At 41.9% G+C, this 18398-nt stretch overlaps 1 protein-coding gene across 1 annotated transcript; it reads left to right on the forward strand.

Moving 5' to 3' along the window:
- Positions 1–950: 950 nt before the first annotated feature.
- LOC100134870 (beta-C globin) lies at positions 951–2514 on the forward strand. Its single transcript, NM_001113425.2, has 3 exons — positions 951–1065; positions 1198–1420; positions 2264–2514. Exons 1-3 carry the CDS (start codon positions 989–991, stop codon positions 2390–2392), a joined length of 429 nt encoding a protein of 142 aa, NP_001106896.1. The 5' UTR covers positions 951–988; the 3' UTR covers positions 2393–2514.
- The last annotated feature ends 15884 nt before the right edge of the window (positions 2515–18398 follow it).

Genomic DNA, 18398 nt, shown 5'->3' on the forward strand with positions numbered 1-18398 from the left:
TAATTCTTATGAGCACAGTATTGTTAGAGGCTTAGAGGAAGAAAACAAACAATCTGATTCAAGCTGGAATGTCTTTCCACACTTTTATCCCCCCTTTTAAATCATAGAGAAGCTTCTCTGTTCTTCCAGACACTTTCACAGGTCAGTCCATGAGGAAACAAATTATATGCCTTGATTTAGTCTTTGAACACATTGCCTCTCTCAGGGTTACTGAAACTTTGGGGTTATGATTGAATTTTTACTTATTTGTATTTCTTACTACATGGAGAGGTCTCTACGTTTTCACATATGGATTAATGGAGTAAGTATTTCACAGGATCTCTCAATCCACACTTATTCTATTTTTCTATCATTATTCATTTGGTCGTAAATTAAATTAAGAAAAAATTGAATGAGTAGATAAGTAAATGAATATTTGTTTTCATACCAGAATGACTTAATCCCAAACAGGCGAACAAAAGAGATGCATATTTAGAACAGAGGCAGAAGTTTTATCCATGGTGTCCTTGTAATTCTTTTGCATATTCTGAAGGCACAGGAGGTGATCCATCCACATAGTCTTAAGTTGAATCATAGTGTACAAATCCTTTCCACTTTCTGGAGCCCAGATTCTTAATTTGTGTTATAAAAAAATTGAGGAAGTGTTTTCCAAGAGATTACCTCGTTGAGATTCTAAAATCTCTACAAGCAAACTTGCTAAGGAAGATGATTTTAGTAGCAATGTGTATTGCTGGAATGACTGAGACCTTGAGATGCCCAGAAAGAGGGCTGACGGTCTCAAGTCAGTACCAGGAAGACCAAGGAGAAGTATGACTATCATCATTCAAGCCTCACCCTGTGGAACCACAACTTGGAATGAGCCAATCTGCTCACAGAAGCAGGGAGGGCAGGAGGCAGGGCTGGGCATAAAAGGAAGAGCCGGGCCAGCTGCCGCTTACACTTGCTTCTGACACAACTGTGTTCACTAGCAGCTACACAAACAGACACCATGCCGAATAAGGCCCTAATCACCGGCTTCTGGAGCAAGGTGAAAGTGGACGAAGTTGGTGCTGAGGCCCTGGGCAGGTATGTATCCCACTTACAACACAGATTTAAGGAGAGTGAATGGCACCTGGGCGTGTGAGGACAGAGCCATCCCCCTGAGAGATTCTGAAAGCTGCCGAGTTCCTCTGACCTTGTGCTGTTTTCTCCCCTTAGGCTGCTGGTTGTCTACCCCTGGACTCAGAGGTTCTTTGAGCACTTTGGGGACTTGTCCACTGCTGATGCTGTTTTGGGCAACGCTAAGGTGAAGGCCCATGGCAAGAAGGTGCTAGACTCCTTTAGTAACGGCGTGCAGCATCTTGACGACCTCAAGGGCACCTTTGCTCAGCTGAGTGAGCTGCACTGTGATAAGCTGCATGTGGATCCTGAGAACTTCAGGGTGAGTTTGCAGAGTCCTCAATATTCTCCTTCTTTTTATGGTGAAGCTCATGTCATGGGGAGAAGGCTGAATGGCAAGACACGGTTTAGAATGGAGAAGAGGTATTCTGGTTAGAGAGCTAAGGACTCCTCAGGACTGTTTAGACTCTTTTAACTTCTTTGCTCACAACCATCATCTCCTCTGATTCATTCTTGTTCTCTGTTGTCTGCAATGTCTTCTCTTTTTAATTACACTTTTTATTTTGAGAGTTTAATTTGAAAAAAAATTCTTCTTTTATCAACTTTAAAAATGGTATCTAATATTTTCCCCTTGTCTGTTTCTTCCAAGGGATAAAATGTTGCATTGCTTTTTGAAATGATTCAAAATAATAAAAATGATAATGAGTTCAGGATTAAGGTAGAAAGAGAGAAACATTTCTAGATATAAATTCAGCCTGATATAGGCAGCTTCACATCAGCAGCAGCATCTATACTTCAGTCATCTTTGTGCTAATATCCTAGGGGCACAGCTTGGGATGAACCTGAAATACCCTGGATGTAACCTTGGGCTTCCCTCGTAGCTCAGTTGGTAAAGAGTCTGCCGGCAATGCGCAAGATCCCAGTTCGATTTGTGGGTTGGGGAGAAGGGCTGGAGAAGGGATAGGCTACCCACTCCAGTATTCTTGGGCTTCCCTTGTGGCTCAGCTGGTATAGAATCTGCCTGCAGTGCAGGAGACCTGGGTTCAATCCCTGGGTTGGGAAGATGTATAGTCTATGGGGTTGCAAAGAATCAGACACGACTGTGCGGCTTTCACTTCGCTCACCAGCACTAACTCTGCCCTTGCTTAATGTCTTTTCCACACAGCTCCTGGGCAATGTGCTAGTGGTTGTGCTGGCTCGCCACTTTGGCAAGGAATTCACCCCGGAGCTGCAGGCTGAGTTTCAGAAGGTGGTGGCTGGTGTGGCTAGTGCCCTGGCCCACAGATATCACTAAGCTCCCTTTCCTGCTTCCCAGGAAAAGTGTTTCTATCCTCAGAGCCCAAAAATTGAATATGGAAAAATTATGAAGCATTTTGAGCATCTGGCCTCTGCTTAATAAAGACATTTACTTTCATTGCACTGGTGTATTTGAATTATTTCACTGTCTCTTACTCAGATGGACACATGGGAGGGCAAAGCACTGAAGACATAAAGAAATGAAGGGCTAGTTGAGACCTTGAGAAAATATATTAATATCTTGGACCCCAGACAGAAGAGGTTGTAAACAGCTGATGTTACTGGAAAACAGGCTCTGCTCCTTAGTCTTACTTTCCCTTAAAGAATTCAAGTTGCAGCTTGATTGGGGAGTTAGATCATTGGTATGTTTTTTTTTAAAAAAAATAAATTATGTTATTTAACCTTTCTTGTAAATGTCTTCTCTTTTTTTTAATTGTCCAGAAACTCACTTAGATCCATTAAGTTCTTCTGCCTAAAGGCAGCTCTGTTTAAAATTTTCTTTAGGCATTTTACTGTCCCTATTGCTCTTCCTACCCTGACCTCTTGTTATCCTAGTTCCCTCTATCATAGGATCTACAAGAAGGACACAACCTTCTGTCCTGGATTCTGGAAATGACATATGAATTTTGAGTAATCTTTGTTCCCTCTTGCATCCTAATTCTGAATCTCAGTTCAGTTTAGTTCATTGGCTCAGTTGTGTACGATTCTTTGTGATCCATGGACTGCAGCATGCTAGGCTTCCCTGTCCATCACCAACTCCTGGAGCTTGCTCAAATTCATGTCCATCAAGTTGGTGATGGCATTCAACCGTTTCATCCTATGCCATCCCCTTTTCTTACCTTCAATCTTTCCCAGCATCAGGGTTTTTTCCAATGAGTCAGTTCTTCACATCAGGTGGCCAAAGTACTGAAGCTTTAGCTTCAGCATCAGTCCTTCCAATGAATATTTAGGATTGATATCCTTCAGGTTTGACTGGTTTGATCTCCTTGCATTCCAAGGGAACCTCGAGAGTCTTCTCTAACATCACAGTTCAATAGCATCAATTCTTTGGCAGTCAGCTTTCTTTATGATCCAACTCTCACATCCATACACGACTACTGGAAAAACCATAGCTTTGAGTAGATGGACCTTTGTCAACCAAGCAATGTCTCTGCTTTTTAATAAGCTGTCTAGGTTTGTCATAACTTTTCTTCCAAGGAGCAAGCGTCTTTTAATTTCATGGCTGCAGTCTCCATCTTCAGTGACTTTGGAGCCCAGGAAAATAAAGTCTGTCACTATTTCCATCGTTTCCCCATCTCTTTGCGATCAAGTGATGGGACCGGATGCCATGATCTCCATTTTTTGCCTGCTGAATTTTAAGCCAGCTTTTTCATTCTCTTCTTTCACTTTCATCAAGAGGTATATAGTTACTCTTTGCTTTCTGCCATAAGGGTGGTGTTATCTGCATATCTGAGGTTGTTGATATTTCTCCCAGGAATTTTGATTCCAGCTTATGCTTCATTCAGCACTGCATTTCTCATGATGTACTCTGTGTAGAGGTTAAACAAGAAAGGTGACAATATACAACTTTGACCTATCCTTTTCACAAACCTGAATCTAGTTGGGGAGATTCTGAAAGTAACACATCCAGCAAGTGACTGTAAATGAGTGTGTTCAAGGTTTTTATGAGATCAGATGATGAAGCCCTTGGTATGAAAGGGGTGGTAAAGATAAGTAGTATAGACAATTGTGCAAAAGACAAGAAGACAAAAGTCAGAAAAGAAAAGGAGGATAGCATAGGCCAAATCACTGATGAATAATGTGTTTGTGTATTCTGAGAAATTCAGGTAACAGGAAAGACAACGAAACAAAACTGCCTGGGATAGAATAGAATAGATAATAAATTTTGGTGTACACTGTGGAGGGCACTCTTAAAATTAAAAATTCACAAACAAGAATATACCATTTAGACATTACTCACGAGGTTTTGCACTGCTAATTGACAAATAAAGTAAGGTGGTTTAACAGTTTAGAACATCATTTTGAAAGCAGACAGCCAGGACTGAAAAAAAATTACTACTTATAAGCCCCTACCTAGTGAAAAATCAGCTACCCTTGTCAGTTTGGTGTATAATGTCATCTTTAAATGTTGCAGGGAAATGAAAAAAAAAAAGTCTCAAGACAATTCCCTACTTTGACTTTTAACAAAAGTTAATGTCAGGTGAGAATTTAATAAGAGTAAGTTGGCTCATTTAACATCTCTTCCTAAATGCAAAAGCTCTCAGGCTGAAATGGCAACATTGAAGAGTAAGGAATTTTGGAGCCTTTTTTTAATGGATCTTAACAACAAGGAAACCATGCTAGCAGCATCCATGTTTAAAAGAAAATTGAATTGCTATGTACATCTGGAATCAACAAGTTAAAGAAAAGTTTCTCGTTTTTAAGTCAAAGGTTTTAGGGGGGATCAAATCAGAGATGAAATTGTGCTCTTCACTGTAGTGTGTGGACTTCTCATTGCAGTGTCTTCTCCTGGTGGAGCACATGCTCCTGGGTGCATGGGCTTAAGTAGTAACAGAGTGTGGGCTTCAGTAGTCTGGTGCAGCCTCAGTAGCCAGGGTGCTCAGGTTTAGTTGCTTTGCAGCATGTGGAATATTCCCAGACCAGGGTCAAACCCATGTTCCTTGCTTTCGCAGAAAATTCTTATCTACTATACACCAAGCAAGTCCTAGGTCTCACGATTTTAAGATTCCACATAGTGCACATCCTCTTTGCAGGGTTCTGTGGTTATGGACTGAGATATAAGGATGAAAGGGGGGGGGGCATGAAACAGGAACAGGAAAACATTGTTACCCATTTTAGGGTACCCACGGCATCTGCTGACAAAGGGCCTGTGACATGCTGGGCAGATCTGACTGGGGATGACACCAGGTAATGCTTGACTTAAGGAACCATCGCAGGCCCGTCTTGGCGCTGCTGCTCTCAGGGGAAAATGTCTTACCTTCTAGGCCTCTGATCAGCAGCCACAAAGTGCTGTCACTGTTCACGTCACTTTGGCTAAAACTTGAATGTGTGAACATGCTCCAGAGATATTTTCTAATTTTCCTACCTACCCATCCAGCATCTTCATTTTATTTCATTTATTTAATTTTGGCTGTCCTAGTCCTTCACTGATGCATGTAGCCTTTTTCTAGTAGCAGCAAGCGAGGGCTACTTTCCAGCTGTGGTGCTTAGGCCTCTCACTGTGATTTCTCTGGCTGTGGAGCACGGACTCCAGGGTACACAGACTTCAGCAGCTGTGGTGCTTAGGCTCAGCAGTTGTGGCCCACGGGCTTAATTGCTCAGTGGCATGGAATCTTTCTGGACTTATCAGGGATTAAACCTGTATCTTACATTGGCAGGTGCTTTCTTAACCATAGGACCACCAGGGAGGTACAATTATCCTCATTTTAAAGCAAGAATTCTGAGGCAGTTAGTGTGATGGAAAAAGGAATTGACCAAACTCAACATAAAGACTCTTCTTGTCTGGCTTTCACATCCTTCCACACAGATACTCACATTCAGAAATTAGCACGTACAAGAGCATGTGCATGCATGCACGCTCATACACACACCAACAGCTCACAAATTCCACATCCTGTTAGAGAATCCACCTGGTGTTAAACATTTATTTACAGGTGGACCCCTTGCTACCACCTCCCTGGTGTAAGGCAATGTAATCTCCACCTGAATGCTTAATGCAGACTCCTAACTGATCATTCTACAGCTGCTCCTGACAGTGTCTTCCCAATATGGCAGTCAAAGCACACTGGTAAAAATGCAAATTGTGTATGGCAATCTCTTTGTTCAAAATTCTCTGGGATTTTCCTGCATCACTCATAATAAAGCCAAATTTCATACAATAACAATAGCTAATATTTATATTGGCACCTACAGACTTCCTCTGTGGCTCAGTGGTAAAGAATCCACCTGCAATGCAGAAGTCACAGGAGACTCAGGTTTGACATTTGGGTCAAGAAGATCCCCTGGAGGAGAGCATGGCAACTCATTCCAGTATTCTTGCCTGGAGAACCCCATGGATAGAGGAGCCTGGCGGGCTACAGTCCATAGGGTCACAGAATAGGATGAGACTGAAGTGACTTAGTGCGCATGCATGCTTGTTGGCACCTATATATTTAAAAGGGCTTCCCTGATGGTGCTAACAGTAAAGAACACACCTGCCAATGAAGGAGACTCAGGTTAAGTCCTTGGGTTGGGAAGATCCTTTGGAGGAGGGCACGGCAACCCACTCCAGTATTCTTGTCAGGAGTATCTCATGGACAGAGGAGCTGGCAGGCTATAGTCCAGGTTGCAAAGAGTTGGACATGATTGAGGTAACTTAGCATGCATGAACACATACCTAAGCACCCACCACTACATGCACACAAAAGCATCAGTGGAGTAATGCCAAAAGAGGTAATGCCAATCAGCACTATTTCAGTTCAGTGCAGTTCAGTCGCTCAGTCATGTCTGACTTTCTGCGACCCCATGAATTGCAGCATGCCAGGCCTCCCTGTCCATCACCAACTCCTGGAGTTCACTCAGACTCACGTCCATCGAGTCGGTGATGCCATCCAGCCATCTCATCCTCTGTCATCCCCTTCTCCTCCTGCCCCCAACCCCTCCCAGCATCAGGGTCTTTTCCAATGAGTCAACTCTTCACATGAGGTGGCCAAAGTACTGGAGTTTCAGCTTTAGCATCATTCCTTCCAAAGAAATCCCAGGGCTGATCTCCTTCAGAATGGACTGGTTGAATCTCCTTGCAGTCCAAGGGACTCTCAAGAGTCTTCTCCAACACCGCAGTTCAAAAGCATCAATTCTTCGGTGCTCAGCTTTCTTCACAGTCCAACTCTCACATTCATACATGACCACAGGAAAAACCAGAGCCTTGACTAGACGGACCTTAGTCAGCAAAGTAATGTCTGCTTTTGAATATGCTATCTAGATTGGTCATAACTTTTCTTCCAAGGAGTAAGTGTCTTTTCATTTCATGGCTGCAGTCACCATCTGCAGTGATTTTGGAGCTCCCCCCCCAAAGTCTGACATTGTTTGCACTGTTTCCCCATCTATTTCCCATGAAGTGATGTGACGTGGTCCATTGCAGCCGGCACGTTCAAGGTCAGGAGGGGTGGCGGTAAGGAGATACCCCTCGCTGAAGGTAAGGAGCAGTGGCTGTGCTTTGCTGGGGCAGCAGTGAAGAGATACCCCACGTCCAAGATAAGAAAAACCCAAGTAAGCTGGTAAGTGTTGCGAGAGGGCATCAGAGGGCAGACACACTGAAACCATAATCACAGAAAACTAGCCAGTCTTATCACACAGACCACAGCCTGTTGTAACTCAATGAAACTAAGCCGTGTCCTGTGGGGCCACCAAGATGCGTGGGTCATGATGGAGAGGTCTGACAGAAAGTGGTCCACTGGAAAAGGGAATGGCAAACCATTTTAGTATCCTTGCCTTGAGAACCCATGAACAATATGAAAAGGCAAAATGAAAGGATACTGAAAGAGGAACTCCCCAGGTCAGTAGGTGCCCAGTATGCTACTGGAGATCAGTGGAGAAATAACTCCAGCACTATTTAGACCTCAGCAAACAGGGCCTTGATCAAATTAGTTAGTTTCAGAATGTGGCCCATTTGTTTGTAGGTTGAGATTGACTCTTGAAGACTTATTTTGGTCAAAATAAAAGGCACACAAGCCTGAAAATAGAAATCAATTTAATTATTTATTAATTTACATTGGGATTTATAACATGAATTTTCATGTCTTTGTGAATAATACATGCTTTCCTTATATCAATCAAGTAAAAGTAGAGGAAGCAAACTGTTACAAGGCAGGTAGCTGGATTCAGTCATGCCAAGAAAGCATCTTGACAGTAAGTTCAGACATGGCTTATTCGTCCTCTTCATGGGAAAGATAGATATGGCCTGAACATAAATATTATGTGAGGTTCAATGTCTCTAGATTCTAAGTCAACAGAGCAACCTTCATTTTCCTATACTTTCCTGTTGTTCAGTTCTCTAATGATTAACACACTTTTAACACATTGGAACATTCCAAAGATTATAGTTAAGAGTTTCTGGCTTGGGAAGCATTCTTTTTCTTTCAGATGATTTTGAGTCTGTTTTTTTTTTTTTTTTTTGTATTTAAATTAGTTTTCATAACTTTTTAAACTAAGTTCATTGTTCAGTCCAGTTCAGTCGCTCAGTCGTGTCCAACTCTTTGTGACCCCATGAATCGCAGAACGCCAGGCCTCCCTGTCCATCACCAACTCCAAGAGTTCACCCAAGTTTATTGTTAATTGCAATTAAAATTAGAGTGAAATTTGTTCCTCTGGCTTTCAAGGTCTTGCATGTTATCTAGCCATTGTAGCCTTTATATTTTGACAGTAGTCACCTATTTATCAGAAAAGGCAATGGCACCCCACTCCAGTACTCTTGCCTGGAAAATCCCATGGATGGAGGAGCCTAGTGGGCTGCCATCTATGGGGTCGCACAGAGTCGGGCATGACTGAGCGACTTCACTTTCACTTTTCACTTTCATGCATTGGAGAAGGAAATGTCAACGCTCTTCAGTGTTCTTGCCTGAAGAAGCCCAGGGACAGAGGAGCCTAGTGGGCTGCTGTCTATGGGGTTGCACAGAGTCGGACAAGACTGAAGTGACTTAGCAGCAGCAGCACCTATTTATAAACATACACACACACATATATTTTACACAGGACATATTGACCAGACATTTTTGAACAGTTAACCATGCAAGACCCCCAAGCACAAACCCATAATCTCTTTCACTTATCTACTTGTATGGAAACTAAAGACAGAGTCTTTGAAAGCAGTAAGAGAAACACCCTGGCTTTCATTGTCTTTAGCTAGTCCTGTCCTTTGCCACTCCTCTCTTTGTTTCCTCCTGAGCGCTTATCTATGTTCACAGTTTCTGACCCACTGAGCTATCTCCAGCGCAGGTCCACAGAAGAAGAAAACCACTGGATCTGTCTATCTCTATTAATTAAAAACAAACCAAAGTAAAATAAATGCCCCACCCCCTTCTGAGCCCCAGAAAGCATGTGAACACTTAGAACAAGAAATAAGAGATGGAGGAGAAGAATAAGACAGAAGAGAAGAAGAAGGAGACAGGTAGGAGGAGGAAAAAGAAGGGGGAAGGATAAAGGAAAGAAAAAAAAAAAAAAACAGGTGCAGGAAATAATTGGTGGCACTAATGCCTGAATGGGCTAGAGTAGAAAGCAGGGTTACAGTAGCTTGTAGGTCTAGGGACCTAAGAAGCTTCCTTTCCCTCAGAGATATCTCAGACTCAGTAAGATAGGGGCTGTGAAAATTTGGCTTCAGAAAGAGTCCTTCTGAGATCAGAATTAGCAAAGGTTGAAAGGGGTTTGGGTCTTCCCCTGCAGTGCTAGCGATAAAGAACTCACCTGCCAATGCAGGAGACTTAAGAGCAATGGGTCTGAAGGTCCCCTGGAGGAGAGCATGGCATTCACTCCAGTGTTCTTGCTTGGAGAATCCCATGGACAGAGGAGCCTGGAAGGCTATAGTCTATAGGTTCACACAGATCCAGGCATGACTAAAGTGACATAGCATGGCACTGTGTGGAAAAGGACTTGGGAGAGGAGCAATTGCTAACTGCCCTCACTAGACCATATAATACAAAGGATCCTAGTTTCTCATAATTTCTCATAGTAGTTGATCTTGTTAATGGGTAGGATCTAAATGTAAGCATCACTGCTTTCATTTCAGTCCTGGTTAGTTACTAAACTTCAAATCTATTCTGTTTCAAATAGATTTCCTTTTTAAGAGCCATGCTATGTCTTCTTTCATAGATTACATTATGTATTTAAACTGGACATAAACCCCCTGGAATTTCTCAAAAATTTAATCATAAAAATAAATGAAAGTAACAGGCTTCCCTCATAGCTCAGTTGATAAAGAATCTGCTTGCAATGCAGGAGACCCAGGTTCAATTCCTGGGTCGGGAAGATCAGCTGGAGAAGGGATAGGCTACTCACTCCAGTATTCTTGGGTTTCCCTTGTGGCTCAGCTGGTAAAGACTTTGCTGGCAGTGTGGGAGACCTGGGTTCAATCCCTGGGTTGTGAAGATCCCCTTAGAAGGGAAAGGCTACCCAATTCAATATTCTGGCCTGTAGTCCATGGGGTCACAAAGAGTCAGACACAACTGAGTGAATTTCACTTTCTTTCACTTTTGCCTAAGGTAAAAAAAAATCAATGAAGCCAAGAAAATAAAGTTATAAAATGGGAAAAATGAGAAGTTTATGACTTTTCTAAGTTGCCAGATTTCAGATTTAACCTTCAAAGTTCATTATGTAGACAAGTGTGTAATAACTGACTGGTTTTGATTTTCCGTTCCCTCTTCCTAGTAGATTCCTCTTGCTTAATTAACATTCTCAGGCATCTCTGGCTATGCCTAAGTCACAGTGGTCCCAGAGGTCCCTTTCAAACCATCGATGCCTGCGCTGTCAGCCACCAACATAAAGAAATCCTTCTTGGAATGGACCAAGCTGGGGTTCAGAGTCACCTTCAGTCTTTGTGAGAGCTGATGCAGAAGCCCTGTGTTTACAAAGCAGGAGCGTTGCCTGGCTAGTAGTTGCGCCTGTTCTCTAGTTCATTGCTATTATTAATATAACAAAAGATATTCATTGACTTAGTGCCTGGCAGCCATTACGATTTCCAGCTACTAGTGGTATCCAGGGGCTTCCCTGGTGGCTTAAGTAGCAATACAGGAGACCTGGGTTCAACCCCTGGGTTGGGGAGATCCTCTGGAGAAGGAAATGGCAATCCATACCCATATTCTTGCCTGGAGAATCCCCATGGACAGAGGATCCTGGCAGGCTGCAGTCCATGAGATTGCAAACAGCTGAACAGGACTGAGTGACTAAGAACAGTGGTATCCAGTTTATTCTAGGCTAATACAACACTTAATAGGAAATTTGATCTTATCTATTTCTATGATAAAAAGACAAATTCAGATTATAATGAAAGCAGACTAATTTATAGCCTCTCTAATCAAGAATACTAAGCAGCCTTTTTTGTATCTTCAATTTTCCAATTTTAAAGGTGAAAATAGAAAACCGCATTTGTGATGAAGAGTAATTTGTGAAGTACTTTTTTGTTCAGCTAATAGTATGAAAAAAAATGTAGTGGAATCAAAGATCTATTTTTATCTCTTAAAAATTTATAATTTATATAATTCTCCATGCTAATAGCACCTAAGGATAATACATTATTTGACTTAAAGGATTAGTATATATGTCATATTTAGCTGCTGCTGCTGCTGCTGTGGCTAAGTCGCTTCAGTTGTGTCCGACTCTGTGCCACCCCATAGACGGCAGCCCACCAAGCTCCCCCATCCCTGGGATTCTCCAGGCAAGAATACTGGAGTGGGTTGCCATTTCCTTCTCCAATGCATGAAAGTGAAAAGTGAAAGTGAAGTCGCTCAGTCATGTCCGACCCTCAGAGACCCCATGAACTGCAGCCTTCCAGTCCCCTCCATCCATGAGATTTTCCAGGCAAGAGTACTGGAGTGGGGTGCCATTGCCTTCTCCACATATTTAGCTAGCAAGGTTTAATAAAATATTTTTACTTTTCCATGCTAAAAAGAGGCATCTTATATTTCTTGGAATCCTGAAGAGCATTTACCAATGTACAAATGATAAAAAATACAAAAGAGGCAAGAACAATCTTTGTCAAATTTTAAAATGTCTCTTAAAAAGTCTTTTTAATTTAAACACCTTTAGGTATAATATTTTTTTTTATTAATTTTAATTTGGTCATGGAACAACAGACTGGTTCCAAATAGGAAAAGGAGTACGTCAAGGCTGCATATTGTCACCCTGCTTATTTAACTACTATGCAGAGTACATCATGAGAAATGCTGGGCTGAAAGAAGCACAAGCTGGAATCAAGATTGCTGGGAGAAATATCAATAACCTCAGATATGCAGATGACACCACCCTTATGGCAGAAAGTGAAGAGGAACTAAAGAGCCTCTTGATGACACTGAAAGAGAGCAAAAAAGTTGGCTTAAAGCTCAACATTCAGGAAATGAAGATCATGGCATCTGGTCCCATCACTTCATGGGAAATAGATGGGGAAACAGTGTCAGACTTTATTTTTGGGGCCTCCAAAATCACTGCAGATGGTGACTGCAGCCATGAAATTAAAAGACACTCACTCCTTGGAAGAAAAGTTATGACCAACCTAGATAGCATATTCAAAAGCAGAGACATTACTTTGCCAACAAAGGTCCATCTAGTCAAGGCTATGGTTTTTCCAGTAGTCATGTATGGATGTGAGAGTTGGCCTGTGAAAAAAGCTGAGTGCCGAAGAACTGATGCATTTAAACTGTGGTGTTGGAGAAGACTCTTGAGAGTTCCTTGGACTGCAAGGAGATCCAACCAGTCCATCCTAAAGAAGATCAGACCTGGGTGTTCATTGGAAGGAACGATGCTAAAGCTGAAGCTCCAGTACTTTGGCCACCTCATGCGAAGAGTTGACTCATTGGAAAAGAGCCTGATGCTGGGAGAGATTGGGGGCAGGAGGAGAAGGGGATGACAGAGGATGAGATGGCTGGATGGCATCACTGACTCGATGGACATGAGTCTGAGTGAACTCCAGGAGTTGGTGATGGACAGGGAGACCTGGCGTGCTGCAATTCATGGGGTCGCAGAGTCAGACATGACTGATGACTGAACTGAATTTTAATTTATAGGCAATAAGTTAATAACCTTAGTTTTTTCTGACCACTTAATTTTTCTATCATAAAGATAGATATCATGCATAATCATATCACTTATCTCTCTAAACTTTGGATTTTTCATCTGGGAAAAAAAGACAATAATCATGGTACTTCATAGAAGAAATTAGTAAAATATTTAAAAATGGGCAACTGAGATAATAGCTTGAATCAGCAAGCACCTAAGTAAAAATGAAACTCTATTCAGGCTATGTGACTTCAGAATCAGAATTCATAAGCCTTTACCAAGCTATAGGCATGCTGCCTTTTAAGCCTATAGCCTTTCTTAAAGCCCTTTTCCACAACTTTTAGTAATAAGAAAGCAAGAGATGGATCAGATCCTTAGAGGCAAGTGAGTTCTGTTCCCAAAGGCAGTTTCTGGAGAGGGATATAGAAACCTGAAGTGGGTATGAGGGAGAAGGAGAGGGACCAGCCTCACATCCTGAATTTAAGAGAAGACTGGTGTCCACACTCTGAAAAGAGAATGGGATGTACTCAAACTGTCTGCTTCAGGTGGGGTTTCTTTCCCCAACTCTTGGTCTAATATAATCTGTTTCTTATTCCCTGGGCTTTGACAATGTCTGATCCTCATATCAAAGGTCTAAGGAGTCACTGTCCTCATACTGTGGATCTATAGAAATTTGCCTTGGAATCCTGAGTCGACTAATTAATATATCAAATGTAATTCAAAGAGATACATGCACTGCTATGTTTGAAGTAGCATTATTTACAATAGACAAGTAAGCAATCTAAATGTCTCTCAACACATGAATAGATAAAGAATGTGTGTGTGTATGTATATGTGTGTTGTGTGCTGTGCTTAGCTGCTTGGTTGCGTCCATCTCTTGCAACCCCATGGACTGTAGCCCACCAGGCTCCTTTGTTCATGGGGATTCTCCAGGGAAGAATACTGGATTGGATTGCCATACCCTTCTCCAGGGATCCTCCCAACACAGGGATCAAACCCAGGTCTCACACATTGCAGGTGGATTCTTTACCATCTAAGTCACCAGGGAAGCCCTGTATATATATATATATATATGTGTGTGTGTGTGTGTGTGTGTGTGTGTGTGTGTGTGTGTGTGTGTACTATTGTTGTTCTTTACTCACTAAGTTGTGTCTGATTCTTTAGCAACCCTATGGACTGTAGCCAGCCAGACTCTTCTGTCCTTGGGATTCCCCAGGCAGGCATGGGTTGTCACTTCCTTCTCCAGGAAATCTTCCTGACTCAGGGATCAAACTTATATCTCCTGGACTGGCAGGTGGATTCTTTACTACTGAGCCACCAGAAAAGTCCCCCAAAAGATGATACAAATGCACTTATATACAAAAGAGTAATAGTCCTGCAGACAATAAACTTATGGTTACCAAAGGGGAAAGGTGAGCAAGGGATAAATTAGAAGGTTGGGATTAACATAAACACACTGCTGCTGCTGCTGCTGCGTCGCTTCAGTCGTGTCTGGCTCTATGCGACCCCATAGACCGGACTATGCAGCCCACCAGGCTCTGCCGTCCCTGGGATTCTCAGGCAAGAACACTGGAGTGGGTTGCCATTTCTTTCTCCAATACATGAAAGTGAAAAGTAAAAGTGAAGTCACTCAGCCGTGTCCAACTCTTAGCAACCCCGTGGACTGCAACGCACCAGGCTCCTCCATCCATGAGACTTTCCAGGCAGGAGTACTGGAGTGGGGTGCCATTGCCTTCTCCATAAACACCCTACTATATATTAAATAGATGAACTTACTGCATAGGACAGGGAACTACATGCAATATTTTGTAATAGACTATAAGGGAAAATAATCTGAAATATACATATTGAATATAAATATTAAATATAAATAAATATTGAATATATACATATATATGTGTATATATATATATAAACATTAAGTCCCCTCTGTATGAATGAGTTCAATTCTGTGGGTCCAATCCTAGGTCCAACAAAGTTAGCCTAGGTACCGAACTAACAAGGCTTTCCTGGTGGCTCAAGCTATAAAGAATCCACACACAATCCAGGAGATGCAAGAGACACAGGTTCAATCCCTGGGTTAGAAAGATCCCCTGGAAAAGGAAATGGCAACCCACTCCACTATTCTTGCCTGAGGTTACAGTTCACAGGGTCGCAAGGAGTTGGACATGACTGAGCATGCACTCAGTCAAAGACATAATCAGCTAATATAAGCAACATATAGCACAATGTGTAATGTGTTTAGACAAATAACATAAAAAACAAATACAAAAAATAAAGAAAACATTTTTGATCTTAAGGTATACTCTCTCAAAAACTACAGTAGTATAGCACAGCAGCTGGCAAGCAAGGGCTTGCATTGAGTGAACAGGCAAGAAGAGTTACTGGCTAGAAGGAGAAGAGATGCGAGATGGTAGAGCTGGAGGATCATCAGCAATAGGAGATGGAGAGCAAGCTGCAATCTCACTCACAACTGAAGCTGATGGAACACACGGCCACATCTTTGAAAGTTTGCAACTTGAAGGTTCATATACAGGGGCTTACTGTGTAACTGAATCACTTCGTTGAACACCTGAAACTAGCATAACATTGCAAACCAAATCCAGGAAAAAAATACTCTTATTCACACAAGGGCTATTCTTCACAGTGTAGACAGACATTTCTTGTCCTTTCATTGGTCTTCTATTTCAGTGATAAAATATCTGCTCTCTTGACCTAGAATTGTGTCATCCTAGGTTTGAGCTATTTCAAATCCTTAAAGATGATGTTGTGACAGAGCTGCGCTCAATATGCCGGGAAATGTGGAAAACTCAGCAGTGGCTACAGGACTGGAAAAGGTCAGTTTTCATTCCAATCCCAAGGAAAGACAAGGCCAAACAATGTTCAAACTACCGCACAATTGCACTCATCTCACATGCTAGCAAACCAAAATTCTCCAAGCCAGGCTTCAGCAGTACATGAACTGTGAGTTTCCAGATATTTAAGTTGGATTTAGAAAAGGCAGAGGAACCAGAGACCAAATTGCCAACATCTGTTGGATCATCGAAAAAGCAAGAAAGTTCCAAAAAAAATCTGGTTTTGCTTTATTGACTACACCAAAGCCTTTGACTGTGTGGATCACAACAAACTGTGGAATATTATTCAAGAGATGGGAATACCAGGCCACCTGCCTGCCTCCTGAGAAATCTGTATGCAGGTCAGGAAGCAGCAATTAGAACTAGACATGGAACAGCTGACTGGTCCCAAATCAGGAAAGCAGTACATAAAACAGTACATAAAGCAGTGTACTCTCCCTGCTTATTTAACTTATGCAGAGTACATCATGTGCAATGCCAGGCTGGATGAACCACAAGCTGGAATCAAGGATGCTGGAAAAAATATCAGTAACCTTAGATATGCAGATGACACTACCCTTATGGCAGAAAGCAAAAAGGAGCTAAAGAATCTCTTGATGAAAGTGAAAGAGGACAGTGAAAAAGTTGGCTTAAACCTCAATTTTCAGAAAACTAAGATCATGGCCTCTGGTTACATCATTTCATGGCAAATAAATGGGGAAACAACGGAAACAGTGTGAGACTTTGTGTTTTTGAACTACAAAATTACTGCCAATGCTGACAGCAGCCGTGAAATTAAAAGACCCTTGCTCCTTGGAAGAAAAGCTATGACGAACCTAGATAGCATATTAAAAAGTAGAGATATTACTTTATGAACAAGGATCCATCTAGTTAAAGCTATGATTTTTCCAGTAGTAATGTATGGATGTGAGAGCTGGACTTAAGGAAAGCTGAGTGCTGAATAATTGATGTTTTGAACTATGAAGAAGACTCTTGAAAGTCCCTTGGGCTTTGAGGAGATCCAACCAGTCCATCATAAAGAAAATCAGTCTTGAATATTTATTGGAAGGACTGATGCTGAAGCTGAAACTCCAATACTTTGACCACCTTATGCGAAGAGTCAACTCCTTGGAAAAGACCCTGATGCTGGGAAAGATTGAAGGCAGGAAGAGAAGGGTACAACAGAGGATGAGATGGTTGGATGGCATCCCTGACACGATGGACATGAGTTTGAGTACGTTCCAGGAGTTGGTGACGGATAGGGAAGCCTGGCATCCTGCAGTCCATGGGGTTGCAAACAGTCGAACATGCCTGAGAAACTGAGCTAACTGACTGAGGTTAGGTAGTCTATCCCAGGGTGTCTTTTTTATTTTTCTTAAGGAAGGGGTAAGTTTAGAAATACTTATAAAGGTCACAGCCCAGCAAAACTGATCCACTAAAGACTGATTTTTAATTATACAGTTATAGGCTGCTTTTCCTCCACCATTCCTTACCATCATATCAACAGGACTCCAGTAAAATAACAGTGGGTTGCAGATGAAAATGTTGTAAGGTACAGCCTCTAATTCATGATGACGATGTGTTCTTAGGGAGCCTACAGACAACAGGGGCATCAAAATACAAAACAAAACAAGGGCACTAGAGAAATTTGAAGTCTCCATCACTGATGGATTCAACAAACATTAAACATACTCCAACTCCTAGCCTCTCATATCAATTCATTTATTCCTCAGTGTGATCACAAGTCCTGGTTTTAAATAATTTCAGACTACTTAGCTGCCTCCCTGGTATAAATAAGAAGAGAAAATCAAGAACACTCAGGACAATGTCTCCAGAGTAGACAGTTTCCCTTATTGTCACAGAGAAATGGACAGAGTTCCCTGGAAGCACAGGATGCGAGCTTATTCTGCCTGTTCTTTCTATGAAACAACCTATGGGTATTTTAATTTGGGATTGAGCTCTTAGTTCTATTGTAGATCCCTTGCATTTCCATTCAGCTTCATGAAGTAACCATAAATGTGTATTTTGTTTGTTTGTTTGTTTTTCTTCCTTGGAAAACTAAAATCCAGAGCTTGGCTATAATTCACTCCTCAAGAGAGCTAGAACTGATTGAGTTTCTTGTCTACAATAGTATTTTTTATCTTGAGCATATTTTTGTCCTTGTCACCATCTCACCATCCTTAACCAATACTAAAATGGTTTGAATAGAACTCCTTCCTAGTCTGATGCTTAGCTACACTCCATGGATCATTCTGGGAGGAGAATGGGAGAGATGGATGCCATTGTGGAGGATGACATGGGAAGAGCTGAGGGGAAAAATGGGGAATGAGTGGAAAACAGTATTTAGGATAGAGGAGGATCTAACAAAGGAAGGATGTCTCAGGAACCAGCACGTTATCATACACTCAATATACATCTTTCTTGCTGACC

Source organism: Ovis aries, chromosome 15 (genome assembly GCF_016772045.2).
Source record: "Ovis aries strain OAR_USU_Benz2616 breed Rambouillet chromosome 15, ARS-UI_Ramb_v3.0, whole genome shotgun sequence".
Classification (NCBI taxonomy): domain Eukaryota; kingdom Metazoa; phylum Chordata; class Mammalia; order Artiodactyla; family Bovidae; genus Ovis; species Ovis aries.

What these genes read in the sequence shown, in the direction of transcription:
- LOC100134870 (NM_001113425.2), top strand. Translation starts at nt 989, where the DNA reads ATGCCGAATAAGGCCCTAATCACCGGCTTCTGGAGCAAGGTGAAAGTG. An exon ending in GGTGCTGAGGCCCTGGGCAG is followed by an intron (nt 1,066 to 1,197) that starts GTATGTATCCCA and finishes TTCTCCCCTTAG; the next exon opens with GCTGCTGGTTGTCTACCCCT. An exon ending in TGGATCCTGAGAACTTCAGG is followed by an intron (nt 1,421 to 2,263) that starts GTGAGTTTGCAG and finishes TTTTCCACACAG; the next exon opens with CTCCTGGGCAATGTGCTAGT.